At 45.3% G+C, this 20,351-nt stretch overlaps 1 protein-coding gene across 1 annotated transcript; it reads left to right on the forward strand.

Moving 5' to 3' along the window:
* Positions 1-1,966: 1,966 nt before the first annotated feature.
* Positions 1,967-17,467, forward strand: LOC138582375 (keratin, type II cytoskeletal 1-like). Its single transcript, XM_069653639.1, has 9 exons — positions 1,967-2,594; positions 2,853-3,073; positions 4,575-4,635; positions 4,846-4,941; positions 6,582-6,746; positions 12,386-12,511; positions 13,228-13,448; positions 15,626-15,660; positions 16,196-17,467. Exons 1-9 carry the CDS (start codon positions 2,067-2,069, stop codon positions 16,489-16,491), a joined length of 1,749 nt encoding a protein of 582 aa, XP_069509740.1. The 5' UTR covers positions 1,967-2,066; the 3' UTR covers positions 16,492-17,467.
* The last annotated feature ends 2,884 nt before the right edge of the window (positions 17,468-20,351 follow it).

Below are 20,351 nucleotides of genomic sequence, written 5' to 3' on the forward strand. Positions count from 1 at the left end.
GACAGTTGTGTACCTTTCTAATTGCTGCCGGTAAGTCATATGTAAACAGATTATATAAAGTAGGAGCCGTAACACAGCCCTGCTTTACTCCTCTGTTTTGAACGACTTCATCCGTCATATTACCTTGAAGATCAAGCTTAAGGGAAACTGTATTATTCTGATGAAAAAGCCTTAGATAGTATAAAAGGCCTTTTGGGCAACCAAGCAGCTCTAGTTGGACCATAAGATATCTCTGCAGACCAAGTCAAATGCTGCTTTGATATCCACAAAGAACGCATTAAGCGGGGGACTTCCCTTTTTGCTAGCCTCTGTACGCAAATAATCTAAAATAATTAAGTTATGCATCGTTGAGTAACCTCGCCGAAAACCACTTTGAAACCAGTTAAAGATCTGCTCCTTCTCTGCCCATTCATGTAGTTTTTCTAAGATTAGGCCTGCAAAAAGGCTTACCAGTGCAATCAAGCAGCGACAGCAACCTGTAGTTGCACAGGTCGTTCTTGTCGTCTTTCTTGTGAACAGGAATAAGAGCAGCAGTTTGACATGAGCGTGATATTCTCCCTTCGCGCAGAACTTTATCATAAAGGATCTTTAGTACTCCCGCCCAGAAACAGGGGTTACATTTCAATGCGATATCGGCCACACCATTAGGGCCAGGTGACCTTGATGATTTTAACCTACTCATTTTCTCGACTAAAGTTGCAACTTTTTGCTTTTTGGTCTCCCGCCTCCCTTATTGAGAAAGCGTTGGACACCCCTGCAACACCCCAATGCCAAAAATACCGAACATGGTGAGCGGGGGACACCCCTGAAACCCTTGCTCCACTTGTCAGTATGTTTTATAATCGATCTAATGGTACTGGCCGAATTCAGTCAAATGTACCATTCGATCAAATATAAACGAACAATTTGACAAATACCATTTAAGGCGACTGATCCTCTGCTTCAGTTCCGTGCCTGCGAGCATCTATTATTATTATTTACAAATCAGAAAGAAATCCAGAAGCAGTGTCAGTGGACTACTCAAGAAATGTAGTTGAGATTTGCTCCAGTGATTTTAAAATCCCGGGAACAAATGGAGCACCTTCCAGTTCAATGCAATAGGTGGGCGAGTGGTGACTGGGTTCAATACACACAGAAGCATCTTACCATAACAATACAATGAAATTTCAATATCCATCTTTCCATATTTAAATTCGCGTTACGGCCGATACTGAATGGAAATGTGCACAGTTGTCACTACGCATTTGCCCTGGCCATGGCAGCAGTTATTTTCCCGAAGTGAACCAATGGGGTACTTGACATAATGACCAAACCTCAATGGGTGCAAAAAAGCAAAGGGTAATTAATAGGAGCAACATGTGCATGAAAAGCCTTCTATGCAATCATAGTAGGAATGTAAGAAGGGGACACTTCTCTTGGAAAGGACTTTGATGCTACTTTCTGTGCATGGCATTACCTGTACTAAGCCCACATTGAAACAAAGCCAGTGCTAGTTAAAATATCTTAATTATTAGAAAATACAGTAAGAACATGATAGTCGAGATAGTTCTCCTTTTGGGAGACTGCTTAAATGTGTGTTGCCTGTTCGGCTAACAAGGCTCAGGCTTCACTATGCGGTGCCACACTGAGCCGCACAGCAAGGAGACAAAAACATGCTTCTCCAAAACAGGAATCATAATGCAAAACGCTGCCATCTAATGCCACCTCACGGCATGTACACACGATCGCTTTAAAAAAATGATGTTATCAGCTTTTTTGACATGGGAGGATTAGATGACAAGTCGCAGAAGACTGAAGTCTGCAAGCCAAGCAAGTTTTTTTTAATTCTATAGGTGTGATTAGTTTAACAGGTTGAGTAGGATGGGTCGCTGCCAGAGATGCCAAGCCCATGATTACTCTAAATTATCCTCGTTACTCTAATGTGACCAAGCCCAACATTTCAAACAGATAAAAGGTGGAACCTTGAGCTCCATCAACAGAGGGGTTCAGTCTCCTTCACTCTATGCTCTGTTCCTGCACAACCTTGCTCTTTCTTTCAATTTCTGTCCCCCACTACGGAAGCCACCATGAGTATGAGGCAATCCTCACACAAAGGTGCAAGAGGGTTTAGTTCTTCCTCTGTTGGAGGAGGCTATGGCAGTGCAAGAGGAGGTGGTGGTAGTGTAAGGACGAGCTCAACCTCTGCCTCACACTATGTAGGGGCGGGCAGAAGCAGCATGAGTGTTGTTAACCTTGGTGGAATTAGGAAGAGTTTCATTCCAGCCAGTCTCCCTGGTCACGGAGGCTATGGAGTTGGCGCTGGAAGCGGCGCTGGAGGCAGTGGAGGCTATAGTGGTGGTGCAGGCTTTGGTGGTGGTGCTGGAGGAGGCTTTGGTGGTGGTGGAGGCTTCGGTGGTGGCGGAGGAGGTTTCGGTGGTGGTGCAGGCCAGGGTTTCCCAGTATGTCCTCCTGGTGGAATTCAGCAGGTCACTATCAACCAAAGCCTCTTGACACCACTCAACCTTGAGATTGACTCCTCCATCTCAAAGTTGCGCACAGAGGAGCGCGAGCAGATCAAGACCCTGAACAACAAATTTGCCGCTTTCATTGACAAGGTAAGGGTCGCACTTTAAGATAATTCCATTGAAATGTTAACTATTGTATATAGCATTCTGTTGAAACCATGTTTGAATGCTTTCTCTCCATCCCTAAACAGAAATCTAAGCTAAGAAAGACATTTGTGATAATGCTATAATACAAGTTAATATCGGTGCCTGCAACTTTTTTGATGCTTTAATCTGGTTTGTGCTCCAGGCGGCATCAGAGTCATGCAACTGATGTAAAATCGCAATATACCCCATCTATTGTTTAAGGTCCGATTCCTGGAACAGCAGAACCAAGTGCTCGATACCAAATGGCGCTTCTTGCAGGAACAGGGTCAGAAAGGTGGGACCAAACAGAACAACCTTGCACCCTTGTTTGAGAAGTACCTCATGAACTTGAATAAGCATCTGAGTGGCTTACAAAGCAGCAAGACCCGCTTGGATGGCGAGCAGAAATCCATGCAAGAGATGGTTGAAGATTACAAGAAAAAGTATGTCCATCAGTCCTGCTTCCGTTTTCCTATGTCATGTCATGTCATGCTTTATTATACTGCACCAGTCCACATTGTTCTATTCTAACAGCGCTGAGACTTGTCCACAATGTGCTTCATTGTGTGCCCCCCCCATTGATCTCCAAACCTTAGCCGTAGGAGAGGAAGGGTGAGTGGGGAACTGAGTTAAACAAACATGACATATTTCTCAAGGTAGAAGAGGAGATGGAAGCTAAGAATGAAGTGTGTGATAGTTTGCATGACTCTAGCGCCAGAGAAGAGTGATCAAAGTGTAGCGATGATCGGGGGCAAAGGGCTACTAGCACACACTGCTCTAAGAATAAGCCATTCACTCGTGAGGACAGTTTCTGGTACTTCACAGAAGCACTGAAAGTGCTCAGTAAGTGGGTGTCTGATGGGCTTGTGCTTCAGTGCTCCCTTGAAGTAAGGAGGCGTGGTTCCGTTCGGTGTTACACCATAAAAGCGCGGTAATGAGTACTCACAAGGTGCTACCCAGGCGCTTGTGGGCCCACAGTTATGCAGCTGTTTGCCATTTCCAATGCTTTGTCATATATGACCGAGTGAAAAGACGTGTGTATTGATTGCATCACTTTGAGATACACCTTTAAGCACTCAGTGTTGAAGGGCGCAGTTGCATGCCGATCCGTGGGCATGTTTTCCGTGCAGAACAGGTTGGTCACCTGGAACACGATTCCTAAAGGAGTGAAGAATGTGTATGGTGTTGACAGTGGAGACATGTCCACGTGACACGTAGAATGTACTCAATGAGCCACCTGAATTGCCAGCATTGATCCGGCACGTGTTCCCATGACCATTGAGTGTCCATGTCAAGGGTCCTCCGGGGACGAGTTCCGAGCACATTGCGTGGGCACTGCAAGTGTTGAAGGCTGGGCAACAATGGGCAGTCCTACAGGCAAACGCCCTCCACCCATGCAAGGGTTTATAGTTCTGAGGAGGTCGTTTCAACCAGGATAACATAGTACCTAACACTGTGCACAGAAGAGACTTTTACTGAAACAAAAAAAGAAGCCCAGGTCCGTATCCCTGCGGCATTTCCAAACGTACAGCGTGGAAAGAATGGCGTCCATGAAAATAGGTAATTCAGCGATACATTGTGGCGCGGGGCGATTTTTGTCGTGGTGCAAAAGGTGCGTCACTGCAAACTGTATGTGCAGGGGGGTCACTCTATCTGCTGACACGAGCAGAGAGCCATCAGTTTGAGTTTGCATGTATACAACACACCGTTTATCTACATCATGGCCGCTCTTAGAGCCCCAGGCTTTCCTTGATTGCCACAACCGCCTGAATTTTTTCCAGCTGCGTTTCTTCTAGGCTTGAGTGCGCTGTGTGACAGCTACTATAGTATTGCACAGTCGCTCTGGCGCGATGGGGGCTTTGTGCTACGCCCCATTCCCCTATCACTGAACCTCTGTACACATCAGGATATGCTAATCAGAATCTCCCGTCTTCCGCCCGACAGATATGAAGATGAAGTCAACAAGCGTGCAGCTGCTGAGAATGAGTTTGTTACCCTCAAGAAGGTGAGTGATGAGTGCACCTGTGGAAGTCATTGCTACTGCCATGCATTCAGACTCGAAGACTAACGGCGCAGTGCCTAACAAAAGTAACAAGTCAGACTTACTCAAGGAAGCCCGCGCTAAGTGTGACATGTTATGTGAGATCCATTTTGTGTAGTATTGTGAGTATCCACGAGAGGAGGATTGATTTGTAACACTTTGTTTGTCTCTTAGGATGTGGATGCTCTCTACATGACCAAGGTGAAACTGGACTCAGATGTAGGTTCGCTGACGTCAGAGCTCGAATTCCTCCATACTATTTATGATATGGTAATCACCCTTCGACTTCCATATTGAAACATCCTGTACACATACATCATTTGAACATATACCACAGGGCTCTATTCTGTTGACGGTGATGGATGCCCAGGTTAATGGTCTCAATCTTAAGGTGAAGGCCTCTAATGAGGGTGAAGGTCACCCTGATGGCCAGGGCTCTACCACTACTAGAGCTTGGGCGGGGGCAAGAAAGGGTGGCCTCACTTTAGGTTCACATGACGCAGATTATCCATGTCCCCTTGACCAGTACCCGGTGTGCACACAACACAAGGATAACTTGGAATGGAGCCTTTATGGGACTTTGGACTCTGCACTCTGAGCTTGCTGATTGGCTAGAGAGCGGCACATTTTCCTGACCCGACATTAGACTGATCGAAGCTTTGGCAGCAGTAGTCCTGCTCAGAGCTCAGATTAACAGTAGTCTTCTTGCAGGTATTCCTGTTTCACGCATACACTGAGAGTAGTCTTGAATGTAGTGTTCCTGACCTGAGTTTAGACAGACAGGAGCCCTGGCTGCAGTAGCTCTGTTTTGAACTTAGATTGATAGGAGCCCTAGCTGAGGCTTTGCAGTTTTTTTCTTTTTTTTTTAGCTTAAACTGAGAGTAGTCCGGGCTGCAGTGTTCCTGGTCTGAATTTAAATTGACAGGAGCAGTGAATCTCACACTGCTGGTATGAGCTTCCACCAACAGGTGTCAAGGTTCCAGTGCACCTTATCTGTGCTTAGTTTGGAAGGAACAGTGCAGTTCATATTTATGTCTAAACCCCAAGTGACATCACTGTGTGTACTGACAATCCTTTGATGAGTAATGGCTTTCACTTTCCTGTACTAGTGTTCCTTCAACAGCTTTCCTTAATCTAAGATATGTGCACTAATCGCTTGCACTAATTCCTGTCCTGATGTTACATTGACAAGAGAAGAAACTCTAGTACATTGTGATCTTGCATTGATAGGAGCCCCAATGATATCACAATACCTGTCCTTATATCCCACTGACAGGAGCCATGATTCTAGCATAATACCTTTCCCAGTGGTCGGCAACCCGCAGCTCTCCAGATGTTTTGTACTACGTGTCCAATGAGACCTCACGATTTATTGCACTGGCTAGGACTGATCGTCTCCTCAACTTCCACCAACAGAAGCCTCAGCTCTACATTCTTATACTGAGAATTCATTAGCACAAGCCCAGGCTAGTATTCAAATGCAGAGCTTCCAGATATCGACAGAAGCACTTACTCTAGCATTCCCAAACAGGCTAGCACTCTGAGATGCCCTCCCCAGGGTTTCGGTTGGGCGTTTCAGTTCACAGGGCAATAGTCCAATATTCCTACACTGGCTTCCGGTCCGGGGTAAGATGTGTACCCATTCTTCTTGTAATACGTTCTCTCGACTGGAGTTCTAGTTTGGGAATCCAGCAGGTCATATTTAGTGGTGTGTGAAGACATGGTTTGAGTGAATGCGGCGATGTTTGCAGCCTGGAGATGGTTGTCACTAGAGAGGAAATGCGATGCCCTGGACATCTTGTGAGACTGTTCTCTTGCATCAGGATGATGCAGTCAGTTTAGGGGATCCAGCAAAGATGGTGCTCAGTGAAAGGTGATCTTGGCTGATTGGTGTCTAATGTTTCTTGCAGCAAATGTCCCATGCGCAAGGACAGACGACAGACACCCAAGTTATCCTGTCTATGGACAACAACAGACAACTGGACCTGGCCGGTCTCATGGCAGAAGTCAAGCAAACGTACGAAGAGATCGCTCAGAGGAGCAAACAGGAAGCCGAGAGCAACTTTGCAAACAAGGTATGGGACTTGGAATAAACAAGGTTTGAATGGATATTTCATTTAGGTGCATTCCCGCATGAAAACATGCACAACGCCTTGGGCTTCTGTACTGCACATGACCTGCACTCTTGACCTACCATTCAAGAGACAATCAGATTGCACATAGATGTGCACCGAGTGCTGTTCCATGAGCATTTGGATGAACACTTCACTTGTTTCGCCCACATCAGGTATACGTTCTACTGTCACTGTGCAAAAGCAGAAACTCCCCTGACTGCCTAAATCCCTGCCTCTCTACATGAGAACAGTGAATGCCACGCTGCCCAGTGTCATTACCATCTTGGAGCTGGGCACCTCATGGGCCGGGCCTTATTCTCCTTATGTTGCTTATCCTCATGGGTCAAACTCAATAGAGAGTTGTTGGGACATCTGATAATATTAGGATAGGAAGATTTGCACACTCAAAAATGGTCCAGTTAAAGAGTTTGTGCTTCCTTACGTTGCAGTCTCAACCTCCATAACATGCAGCTTAGAGAGTTCAGGAGTCATTGCGATATAGTCTCAAACTCCATAACATGCAGCTTAGAGAGTTCAGGTGTCTTTGCGATATAGTCTCAAACTCCATAACATGCAGCTAAGAGAGTTCAGGCGTCTTTGCGATATAGTCTCAAACTCCATAACATGCAGCTTAGAGAGTTCAGGCGTCTTTGCGATATAGTCTCAAACTCCATAACATGCAGCTTAGAGAGTTCAGGCGTCTTTGCGATATAGTCTCAAACTCCATAACATGCAGCTAAGAGAGTTCAGGCGTCTTTGCGATATAGTCTCAAACTCCATAACATGCAGCTTAGAGAGTTCAGGCGTCTTTGCGATATAGTCTCACACTTCAGAATATGCAGCTTAAACAGTTCAGGCGTCTTTGCGATATAGTCTCAAACTCCATAACATGCAGGTTAGAGAGTTCAGGCGTCATTGCGATATAGTCTCAAACTCCATAACATGCAGCTTAGAGAGTTCAGGCGTCTTTGCGATATAGTCTCAAACTCCATAACATGCAGCTTAGAGAGTTCAGGCGTCTTTGCGATATGGTCTCAAACTCCATAACATGCAGCTTAGAGAGTTCAGGCGTCTTTGCGATATAGTCTCAAACTCCATAACATGCAGCTTAGAGAGTTCAGGCGTCCTTACAATATAGTCTCACGCTCAGAGTATCCAGGTTAAAGAGTTCAGACGTCCTTACAATATAGTCTCACGCTTCAGAGTATCCAGGTTCAAGAGGTCAGGCGTCCTTACAATATAGTCTCACGCTTCAGAGTATCCAGGTTAAAGAGTTCAGACGTCCTTACAATATAGTCTCACACTTCAGAGTATCCAGGTTCAAGAGCTCTTATTTCCTTACTTTCGAATCTCGCACTGAATCACATAATGGTCTTATTGTTCAGGTATCCTTACCTTTTTGTTTTTTTATTGTTTATTTAGTTTCTTACAAAACCTTTTACAACACTGACATTCTGGTCACTTCATGAAAAAGAAAAGTCCTTTTACATTATATTAATTCAGCTTACTCCCCAGGCCGAGTATAATGTCACTGTCGATCTTGACCACCCCGCTAGCGACAGCCCATCTTCAGCGTTATTATCCCCCTTTGACCAATGATGTTTAGGAGCCCATATCTCGTTACAGGACCCCCAATCCTTTACTACGGTGTCGCGATAGCGTCAGAGCCGGGCTGCTCCGACGGCTTTAGGCATTCATTAAAAAAGTCAATTAAGGCAATTGATAAACTCACACATTCAGTTTCCACCATTCGTCTGCTGATAGAGATTCTGCCTCCCTGATGAATTTTGGATCTCATTTCTGATAAAGCCTCACATAACATCCCAGGTGCAGCAGGGTTTCATGAGACCCTATCTGTTTACAGAACCGGCAAGTTGAAGGGGCAAGACCATCTTTGTATCTGATCGCTAACATTTCTCTTGTCGGTAATAAATGAAGTCTCAGTTCCATTCACTGTGATCTGTATTTAGTGTCAGGGAATTTATTCAGGTACGGCTGGGGCTGTCCAAGGGATTTTGTCTCATTGTCCAGCTGCGTGTGGAGCTTGTATGCGCTTGCTTCCTCCACAGCTCGAATCCTGTCTGATTCCCATCGTTTTTTCCACGTTTTATCTGTATTTGACATCAGTTATTCAGGCGAGGAATCCACTGCCAGTAAAAGCTTTCAACATCTCTGTTCCCAGTTTTGGCCCATGAGGTTCTCATATGTTTGTCAATTCTTTGTGTAGTAGTTCAAAGCATTTAGTCTTATTCAAGTCTATGTATTTTCTAAAGAGACAGAGAGATTTCCAGTCCACCGAGACCTCCAGCGAGATTAGGCCCTGCTCATGTCTCAATATCTGCATTGGCGTTGATTTAGGTACGCCCATTACCCGCTTCCAAAATTCGCCCTGCATAAACGACCAAAATTGGCCTTGTGCGGCCTCTGTTGACTCTGAGCCATAAGTTAGTATTGGAATTAGTTCGGCTTTACAGAAATCCATCACTGGTTGCATGGGAAAGGCGCCTGATTGGACATTGCTTCTGCTTTCCCTATGAGGCTAGCCGTGTAGCCATTCTCGACAAGATTTTCCGAGAACAGCAGGCCCAGATATTTGAAAGAGGTGACTATCTCCAGTTCCTCCCCATCAATTCGCCAAATAAATTGTTTTTTCCCCTTGGAGGAGTACTGAAGTTGCATCCCCTTCGTTTTTTCCTGGTTGATGGTAAGTTTGTTTGTTTCGGTTTATGCCTCTAGATGATTAAATTGTCTCAGAAGGCCTATTGGGGTCCTGTCCACCAGGACCAAATCATCTGCATAGAATAGGTGTCTCAGCTCTGTTCCTCCAGCCTTTGGGCAAACATTTTTGCATCCTTTCATGCAGTCGTGTAGGTCACGGAAATACAGATTATAGATGTAAGGAGCCAACGGGCAGCCTTGTTTGACTTCACGCTCCGTTCGGATTTTAGTCGACATCAGCCCCTCCCCATTACATTTTATTCTAAAGGCTGTATCTGAATGTAGAGCTTTAATGTGTGCCATTAAATCCGGAGGACATTAGATTCTTCCATGGCTAATGCTGTCAAACGCTTTGGAGAAGTCAATGAATGCCAAGAAGCATTTCTGTTTTGATTTGATCATTTTGGTTTTTAGCACGCAAAGCAAGAACATTGAGCTCGATGTTCCGGCTCCTTCAGTAAAGCCGAATTGGAAGAGGTCTTGGTGGCTTGAGTCCATGGCCCAACTTTTCAATCTTTGTAGCAGAAGTGTAGCATACAGCTTCCCCAGTACATCTAAGAGCGCTATCGGCCAGTAATTCTCTGGGTTGGCACCATCTCCTGTTTTGAGAATAGGTTCCACAATCATCTCTTTCATGACTCTGGGATAGATCTTGTTTCGAGCACTACATTTAGAATCACATCCAAGGCGGCTGCCCATTCAGTCAGGTTCTCCTTTAGCATCATGTTAGTCAACCCATCTGAGCCAGGTGCTCGAGAAGCTTAGTGCTTATTATGAAGGAAATTAAATCCTCTTGGCTGTATGATAGGTTACAAGGCGTGGCTCTGGTTCGGCTTGTTGGTTCATCTCTTGGGCACATGTAAAGATTCATATAAAGTCTATCCAGTCTTTCTCTCATACTCCGTTGACCAGCGGCTGGGGTTGTTTACCAGTAGCCGAGTTTATAATTGCCTATGACTCTCATGAGTTGTTTTTCCTCAACATGGTTTCTAACATCAACTGTGCGTTTTTTATCAGGATTTCCAATTTCTTGGATTTTACCCAGTTCTTGTAGGTCTTCTTTAATGTAATAATTTTGTATGCATTTTCGTCCGCATCCATCTTTAGTGCTATTTTCACGTCTCTTGTTAGCATTTGTTTTTTCCTGGCAATTTCCAGGTGAAAGGCGTGTTTGTGAGCTGTTTGGGTGTGCTGCATGAAAGGTTTTGCCTTGTGGTGCGTCATCAGCAGCCCTCACTTGTACTCCTGTTGTAGGTTGGCTTTTTAAAGTTTGTGTCAATGTTATGACATCTTGCTTATCCATCCCTAGCCTGGTCCCTCCATTGTCCACCCTCAGATTCGGGTTGTAAATATCGTTCAATGTTGAGTTAAGTTCATGCCAATTGAACCTTAGAATGTTATGGCCGCTCTTCTCCGTATAAAGTACTTCTAGTAGGACGATCGAGTTCCAACATGCCAGGTAGGTTTGGGTACTTTATCCTTTTCCAGTGCAGCCTTCAGCACGTGGAAATGGCAGGATTTCATCAATTGAGCCCAGGCCTTCCATCTCTTAGCTTTCTTGGGACCCAGTATTTGTCGACTTGGTACCTCCCATTTGTTGACCGGTCCTGCAGACCAGATTAAAGTTGCTGCACACAATGATCACACTGTTTGGTCTGCTATCTGCTTCTTCTATGAGTTTTGCCACTTCTTGCAGCATTTGTGCTACAGTCCTTGTTTCCGGATTCCAATAGGTGTTAATGAAAGTGAGGTACTTTCTTCATTACGTTGTGTGCTCCCCTTGGTGGATCTTAGTCTCAATCTAGTTGACTGCAGGTATGGTCGGCAGTTTATTGGAGAAATTGGCTCATACTGGGTCCCTGATTTCACCAGAGTTAGGTGTCCTGCAGCTGGTCTGCCTCACTTTGCAATCTCACACTCCAAAACGTTAGTGGGAAAGAGTTCTTGTGTCCTTACCTTGCAGTGACACACCCCAGAATAGGCTGGGTAACTATCTCAGGTCCTTTATTTTACATTCCCAGACTATAGAACGTGTTTCCTATGTTAACGCTCTTTTGAGTCCTTACTTTGCATTCTCGGAAATAACATTGCAGCCTTACACTGCAGAAATGAGTGGGTAAAGAGTTCACGTGTCCTTGCTTCATGCTACGCGGGTTTAATTGTCATGTAGTTTCAGTGAAAGCGTTAAATGCTGTTACAGAAAATGTACACTAGTTGCACATGACAGTTATATTGCCACACTCCATATTAACTTGTACTTAGCGACAGCTACACATGCATTCATTGTGACCAAAGCAAAGGCAACCTAACTTCACAGCACGCGCCACCTGGACTTCCTTCCGCCAGCAGGCCAAACGAAGATATAGTGCCCTCATCGTCACTGCAAAAGCTGGAGCAAGTAGCATAGGCGCAGGAAGGATGGCCTGCACATCACACACAGCTGCCTAGCCTCCCGGTACCAGCAGAAAGAAAGCAGTCTTCACGTCAAAAGAGATCATTGGGGTGGGAAAAAGCTTCGGCAAAGCTTGAAAAAAACAAGTGGGATGCTTTTGTTGAAAAAAGGGGACGAATGGTAGGTCTTACTAATGGGTTGCATTGCACTTCAAACTCAGCCTGTGTTGTCAAAAGACCTCAGAGGAATGTGGATAAAAGCAAGAGTCTAGGATTGTTTCAATTGAAACTCATTGAGGAGAACCTCCACAAGCACCGAGCAACAGCAGATCCTCATCTCTGCTGATCAAGGATTTGGCATGTTCTGGTGCAGGCGGTCCTTACAATGGTCTCTTCATACTGTACTTTGACATGACCCGGGGACATTGAGTGCCTACTGAACTCCTGGCATGCTGCCTCTATCTAACCTTTTCCTGTTTCTGACTCTCCAGTACCAGCAGCTGCAAGCTGTGGCTGGCCAACATGGCGACCATCTGAGAAACACGAAGAGTGAGATCTCCGAAATGAACCGACAAATGCAGAAGCTGAAGGCAGATATTGAGGCAGTGAAGAAACAGGTAGGACACGAAATTGCCAACAGGTGCATCTTTCACTTCTGACCACTGGAGACCACAATAAACAAGCAGAACGGTGGGTTTTGGCGGGTGATCCTGGGGGCCTGCATTGTGAGGGTGTGCTTCAGAGAGATGGAGCCGCATGTGAGAAACGCTTAGCAACATTTCACATACATCTTTTGCGTTCACGAGAAATTAACCTCCAACCCCATGTGTACAGGCAGCTCCCTTCTCTTTCATGGGCATGTCTCACTTTTGTAATATGACAATTTTAAATGTATGCTTTCAGAATTACAGCACTCACCTGAAGTCTGGCACATACTGATAATTCAGATGCTCAGAAATGTGTTCGATGATATTAACCATTTTATACAATATGCATGTTATTGACAACCACAAAAAAGTAGCCCAAGAGCTCAGTCCACCAGTCCTCTAGACCAGGACTTTCCTAATCCGATCCTCGAGAGCTTAAACCACACCAGTTTTTCATGATAACCACTGACTGTACTAATTCATTTAGAATCACTATAGCAGAGTGTATTTTGTGTGGTTATCCTGCAATCCTGTTGGCTCTTGGGGACTGGATTTAGCTGCCCGGATCTAGAAACAATAATCTTTCTTAGCTACACGAAAATGTTGTTCACACTGCAATACTGTAATTCAGGAATCCTCCAGAACACTGACCGCTACTGAACAGGTTTCCGTTTTGCTCTTTGTAGATTACCAGTGTGCAGGCACACATTGCAGAGGCCGAGGAACGGGGAGAGCTTGCACTGAAAGATGGCAAGAAAAAATTGGCTGACCTCGAGGCAGCCCTTCAGAAGGCCAAGGAGGAAATGGCCCGCCAACTGAAAGAGTACCAGGAATTGATGCGTGTCAAGACGAATCTGGATGTTGAAATTGCCACCTATAGGTGTCTGTTGGAGGGTGAAGAGAGCAGGTGAGTGCAGGGCCCGCCAACACCCTCAGCATATTATTGTACCCAGTAATAAGCAGGTGGATGCCTTCTACCGAGATCAACGTTTGGACATAGCGCTCATTTTTCTTTCTGCTTCTGAAAACGCTCATCTCAGCAAGACATTCCAGTGAGAACAATGGCAGATATGATATGACACGGAATTACAGATGTGCAGTCAGGGCTTTAAGTGGGGTAAGAAATTGAGGGGGGGACTCATTTGAGGGCGTGGCTTCCGTGGTGGGCGTGGCCTGAAAGTGCGCAAACCATGGTAAGGTGCTCAAACAAATATATACATGTATGTAAGCTTTTATATATTTGTGTGAGCACCTTAATATGGTGTATGTACTTTTGAAGCCATCTTCTATAAACATAGAAATGTTACATTTTTCTATGTTTATAAAAAGTGTCTTGATACGTACACAATTCAAGCCATCTTTATAATGCTTTGAGGGCGGACAAAACCTGAGGTGTCTTTGTCCGTCGGGACAGTTTTATAAAAGATGGCGTGAATTGTGTAATTTTCAGCCCATATTTTATAAACACAAAAATAAAATATGGATTGATAAGTACACAATACAAGCCATCTTTTATAAAGCAAGGCCAACGGAAAAAGACGCCCCGGGCTCAGTGATCTGTGCTCTGCTCTGCAGAGCAGATAGATTATAGAGCAGAGGGGTCTTTGACCCTCTGCGAACCCGGGGGCTCCATGATCTAATCTGCAGAGTAGATCACAGAGCTCCCAGGTAAGCTGAGGGTCATTGACCTGGGAAGGGGAAACAGAGGGACCATAACTTCCTCTTGTGACCCCTCCTAAGAGGGGGCACAAGAAGAAGTTACAGTGACTGACAGACGTGCCAGCCAGCGCCTTGCTGAAATTGCATCTTCCAGTTTCAGCAGTGCTGTGGCTGGCTGGCACTTCTGTCAGTCACACAGCTGGCTGACTTTAAAATGGTGGGCGCATCTCCCGTCACGGCTATGGCTGTGGTGGGATACTGTGTCCTGCCATGGCTTTGAGGGACTGCGGGCCCCAGCAGGGCCCCGACTCAACCCCACTGTTTAGAGACTGCCGGGCCCAGCTGGCCCTGGCCCACTTAAAGCACTGTGTGCAGTGCCTCTCATCAAGATAGGAGTTTCCGACTATCAGCCATCCTTCTCCTCCCTCCACCGGTGCGTGAAAGCCATTTGCACCCCGAGGGTTGCTGTGATGTAACATGCTCCTACACCCCTGGGGCTCAACATGGCAGCAGGGAAAAGGCAGTGTCCAATTTCACATGGCCACAAAAAGTAAATGCTTATGAAAAAGGAGCTTTACCAAGTCTTGGTGAACTAAACTCAGCTGTCCCACTGCTCCATGCCCTGCATGCCGCAAGCGAGTCCCATACTAGGCTCCACCTTATACTGAAAGTTCACAAGAATGAGAATACCAGGCCAATGGGAGCAGTACAAATGCGAAAACTAGGTTAAGAGAGATAGCAATGGCAATGTGCAATGTTCAACCACCATTCAAGCTATAGTAAAACTTCAAACTTTACAGGGCATCGGATTTTTTTTTAAATTGGAAGTTCCTTTGGGTATGCAGGTGTTGTTTGTGTTAGTGAGACACTGCTGCAGATGGTATAAATCATACTGATAAGCTTGTGCGTGTCCAACTCTAAAAATAACAATTTAGTGGAAATGATTGTATCAATTCCTGTCTTGCATGAACTTTCAAACCCCCATGGATTACAGCTGAAGTGAAGGAACCTAGTCCAAGTGTGAGCAAGCCACGCCCACGTCCATGGACACTGGTCCCACCTGCCCCAAGAGAAATGGAGTGCAAGAGCTGCTCCAATGGAAAGCCAGCGCGTGCCTTCACGTTTACTATTGACAGAAATGACTGCTCTTAATCCCGAGGGAAAGGAAGGGGAAGAATGCCCACAGCCAGGTGTCCAGTCTGCAGCTTTTTGCAAGTCATGTTTGGCACAGTGTTAGCAGAATGATACCAGCTTCTGTTTATCATGGCCTGTGTGTCCATGAATATGTATGCCCTGTACTGAACTAATGGAGTAGGTCTGATGGATAAACAATGCACCTGTTTGCCTGCTTGGTGATGCTTCTGCTTACATCTGAAAGGACACGTGCCCAGCCCATTTCCCACAATCTCTTTCTTTCTTTTTCAGGATGTCTGGTGAGACCCAAAGTAGGGTCAGCATCTGTAAGTACCCGTACCCTGGCTCTTTCATGTCTTCACTGGGAAGGGGGTGGCCTTGTTACTAGATAAATACCGGTCAGAGCTCTTTACAAAAGCCTCAACAACCTCATACATGTTCTTCACGTGGTGGAAGGTGCCTTGTCCCAGCTAATTGATGAAACGGGCATGAGGGATTGCATTCATTGGATCGCAGGAAGATTCATAACTGTGATCCATGTGCTGCGTCTTGTACATCCTATGGGGGCTAAGCCATACCTGTACATACAAAGATCATGCTAAACTACTCTACGAGGTCCTGGTCAGGGCCTCTTCTGAAACTAGTGATGGTCTTCGCTCAGAGCACAGTAATTTCAGACTCAAGCTGCAAGCCATCATTTCTGTGTCAGCAAGGTTTCATTATATCCTATTTCTTGCTTGCAAGCACCTGTAGAGGTTAGCTCAGACATGTTACGTATACCAGGAAAGTCCTTAACTCAATGTGTTTTCCCGGGATGGAAGTCCACTTTTGAATGAATCTCTTGTTGTGTGTTTATTGCAGCTGTGGTCAGTGGGAGTCACAGCTCCAGTGGAGGAGGAAGTGGTGGTGGTGGATATGCCTCTGGAGGAGGCAGTGGCGGACATGGCTCCGGAGAAGGAGGAGGCAGTGGTGGCCATAGGTCCGGAGGAGGAGGTTTCGGAGGACACAGCTCTGGAGGAGGTGGCGGAGGACAGAGCTCCGGAGGAGGAAGCCGATATAGCTCTGGAGGTGGAGGATATAGCTCTGGAGGAGGCACCAACCGTAGCTCAGTGGCTGTGGCCTCAACGACTTCAAGCTCTACGAAGAAATCCTATTAAGTCAGAGATTGAAAAACAAAGTAACCAGATTCTGCCTAAATGAAGAGCTTTCTTGCCTGCTGCCAGCAGCACCGACCATTTAAATTATCCATCGCAAAACATTTATTTCCATCTCTCTGTCTCATCAATACACTGTACCTGCAGATTTCTAGATTATTGGTATCTGCGTCACATCAAGGTTAGACTTTGCATTATTCAAGATCGCAAGTGACTATTAAATCCTAATAATGGGCAAGGTCACGCCTAGAGGGGCACGATGGGAGAGGAGATCTATGTTGATAGACTGCTACCTGCTATTGGGATAGAGGAGAGGAGAGCTGGCAGTGGGCGGTCCCTTCCATCGCAGCACTACTCCTGCTGTAATCCCCTTGGCTGCTGCAGTCTTAGGCTTCATGCTGCGCAAGTAATTGGTGCTGTGCTGCTTCCCCCTGGGTATCCTTGCATTCTTCCCACCAGGGAATCTTAAGTTTGAATGGAATGCTTTCCTCAAAGAATGCCAGCGTAACGTGCGTCAAAGACCCCACCATAGACCCGTGTTGGCTGCTTCATTATTGGGGCGTACAGTAGGCTGGCATCTGTAATGGAAAAGTGCCGGATACCGAGGTTGAATTGCTTTCTCTTTTCCGGGGTTGGGGGAGTGTTTTACATCTTGACTTCTGTCCTTCTTGGTGTCAAGTCAAGGTTTTCTCTTCCATGCAATATGAATTCACAGGACTGAGGAAATCAGCAACTGCCATACGGCCTGAAAAAGACACCGCACGAAATAATTTACCACCACAAGGAAAACGTGGCCAAACGTTCCTAACTTTGTAGATGTCCCAACTGTGCGACTGTCGTTGTCTGAGCGTGTTCGAATGCCAGGCTTCCTGGTGCTCTGTTATGTACATAGAACCCTGTTCGTATTGCTGGTAGTGGGTGCTCAGGGCTCACGCCCTAGTCTCTCTTGTGTCTCTCAATAAACAGCATGTCAAATTCATATTCAATTGTTGGACTTGGTGTTTCATTTTTTTTTAGCGTCGCTCCAAAGCAATGGAAAAAAACGTACTTGCTCCAAAACTGTGAAAGAACTGTACAGGACTTTTCACTTCTAAACAAAAACCAAAGTCCTAAGATGGAGATCTAGCAATTCCCCTGCATTTAGGAGTGCTGTAACATCTCAATTGCTCCCACATCATTCATCATCAACCCACACATACACATATGACAATGTGCACCCTAATATATAAGGGTTCTACTTCTCTCTCGGAGAAACAGTTGTATTTGACATGCTGCACTTACAGTAATAGCAGAAGAGAACCCCTCACTTCTGGCATTCCATCCCAGGTAGATAGAGAATGAAGACTCCACAGATGGGGAAGAAAGGAGTATGGGGAATAGTGAAGCGGATCTTGGATCTCACACACGAGCCGGGGGCAAACTGAAGCTATGCACTCTGTGGCCAGACCCTGCTGTCCACTAGGAACCTAGATGGCTTTACCCCCTGACTCGATGTTCCAAGCTTTGTACCGACCAGCTCTCTTGTGGGAAATCACACCTTCCTTCCAGACATTACGTTCCAATCAATGGTGCAGGCCCTGTTCTTCCTCAATTGGACGGTGGCAATGTCCTGCACAGCATTCTACCCATTTCCACTCTGGCACCCAAGAGAAACAACCTCCACACTGCAGCTTGCTTCTTCAAAGAACTCCTCAAATCTGACCATATGTTTCAACTACAGCAGTTGCCCCTTTCACTTTCAAGACCAGCTGCATCATTTACAAAGCTGGCAGTATCTTGCACACTCTCTCCTACCTGACCAACAAGGCCACCATCTTTGGTTGCCAACTCTCCACAGGAAGCTAGGACCTTTTCAGATCACAGCAGCAGAAATGCAAAAAAACAAATCCTAGGAAACATTGATCTTCACCCCCAGGCTGTGGAGCCTCATACCTGTGAACATTGGATATGCACTCACTCACATGCAGTTCAGAAAGGGGTTCAAGGCCTTCCTCTTCAAGATGCACCATCTTCACGCACTGTTTCTATGATACATCAACATCCGATACACCAGTGTTCCAGGGATGAATATCGGGTTCTAAACCATCAATCAGCCCCACATCTCTAGTACACCAGAAGGGATCCGAAAAGATTGTGAACACAAGCAAATTATAAACATCCTTGTCCAATTTTGGTACTGTCGAGGTTTTATAACACGGCACACTCCAGCCAGGGACTCCTTCCCCCGACAATGAATGTGGCACACAATAAAAACGCTTATCTTTAATAAACCACAGATTTGTTTTGAGTAGGCCTCCAACCTGTCTCGCACCCATCTTCCCGAACACCCCATGTCACAATGGACTAGGAACCAGGCCAGTGTGTATCAATAAGATATTTATTTAATGGAAAAGGAAAGATATTCAAAATACAATTTTGCAACAGCCACCAGTGTTGTGGTAACACAAGTGCAATGATTCCTACAGAACAATTGGTTCCAAATCCTAACACAGTTCACATGGATCTTTAATGACAAAACAGTAAAAACGTTTTTAAAGCAATTGATAGCAACACGGTTAAGCACTCCGCCTCAACACTCACCCACAAACATCAGCTAACTTAATTCCTTTTGAATGGAAGGCAGTGGCAAGGAGTAAGGATAGAGGGAGAAAAGTCATATTTGGAATAAAGCCCACCACTCCAAGATGGGAAGTCAGAAAAGAAAATGAAAACCCAATTTTATAGCAAAACGGAAGAATCGGATTTGGATGATTACTCGCAGAGCAACTCACAACTTCGGTGGGACAGCTAGAAAGAACATTTGTGTGGCTACACTTGAGGAGATAGGGTAGCTTATAGACTACTAATCAGCACACCAGGGCAACGTGGAAACAGGGTAGGAAAATCGATTTTGAGGAGAAAGCAAATGCAAAAGAAAAATACACACAGCAAATGGAAATTCGTTTCACATGGCACTTGTAATGACAGGTAGCTAAGGAGAGGTGCTTAGTTTTGAAAATCGCAAATCGTTTTCTATGGACAAGGACAGATGCACGTAACAGGTAAGATGCTAGCAAAAGTGGTTGCTCTCAATGGGACTACGGTTGGGGTTTTTAGTAGCACAGATGCAAATAGGATTTCGTAGGGAATTCACACAATAAACTGACAAATTCGGTATTCAGTGATGAGACTAATTCTGTTGAGGCAATACTTTAATGACTATAATTATAAAAAACACTCAATGAAATTCTTGATTTCAAATGGCAACAATATTGGACGTGAATTTCAATGGGGGAATTAGATACTCAGGTCTTATACATAGAACTGAAATATTTATCAAAGGAATATGCTAACATACACGGGCTGATACAGATTCTTCTATGGGAAGGTGAATGAATTATACTGGCAATTTGGCACTTTCAATGGGATTTTCTGTGGGATTTATGTTACAAAAAGAGAGGTTTATGCAATTTGGGATTGGGGTTATTTGCTACTTACAAAGTAAGTTTTGGTTTGGGATTCTGGACAGCCAGCTGGATCTCAGGACTCTCTGGACAGCTAGGCAAGGGTTCTGCTCTCTGCACTCTGCAAGATGGTAAGGTGCAGTTTCCTTCCATCCTCTTTCTCCTGTCTCCCTGGATTCTTCTCTGTGCCCCTCTGTCCAGTACAGTCTCCCCTTATATAGCCCTAATGACATCATTTATTTTACAATCTGCGGGAAGTACCCTAGAATTACTCCTACCCTGGGATAGAACAGCCTACCATTCCTCCCTCCACCCACTGGCATCATTGGTTCAAGGGGAGAGAGCATCATCAGCCTGTTTGTCATTTATTATAGTTATTTGTTGTCCGGTCAACTTTTTAGAAGAACTAAGTCATATATC

The sequence above is a fragment of the Ambystoma mexicanum genome, chromosome 3q (genome assembly GCF_040938575.1).
Source record: "Ambystoma mexicanum isolate Mex_15411 chromosome 3q, UKY_AmexF1_1, whole genome shotgun sequence".
NCBI classification, from domain to species: domain Eukaryota; kingdom Metazoa; phylum Chordata; class Amphibia; order Caudata; family Ambystomatidae; genus Ambystoma; species Ambystoma mexicanum.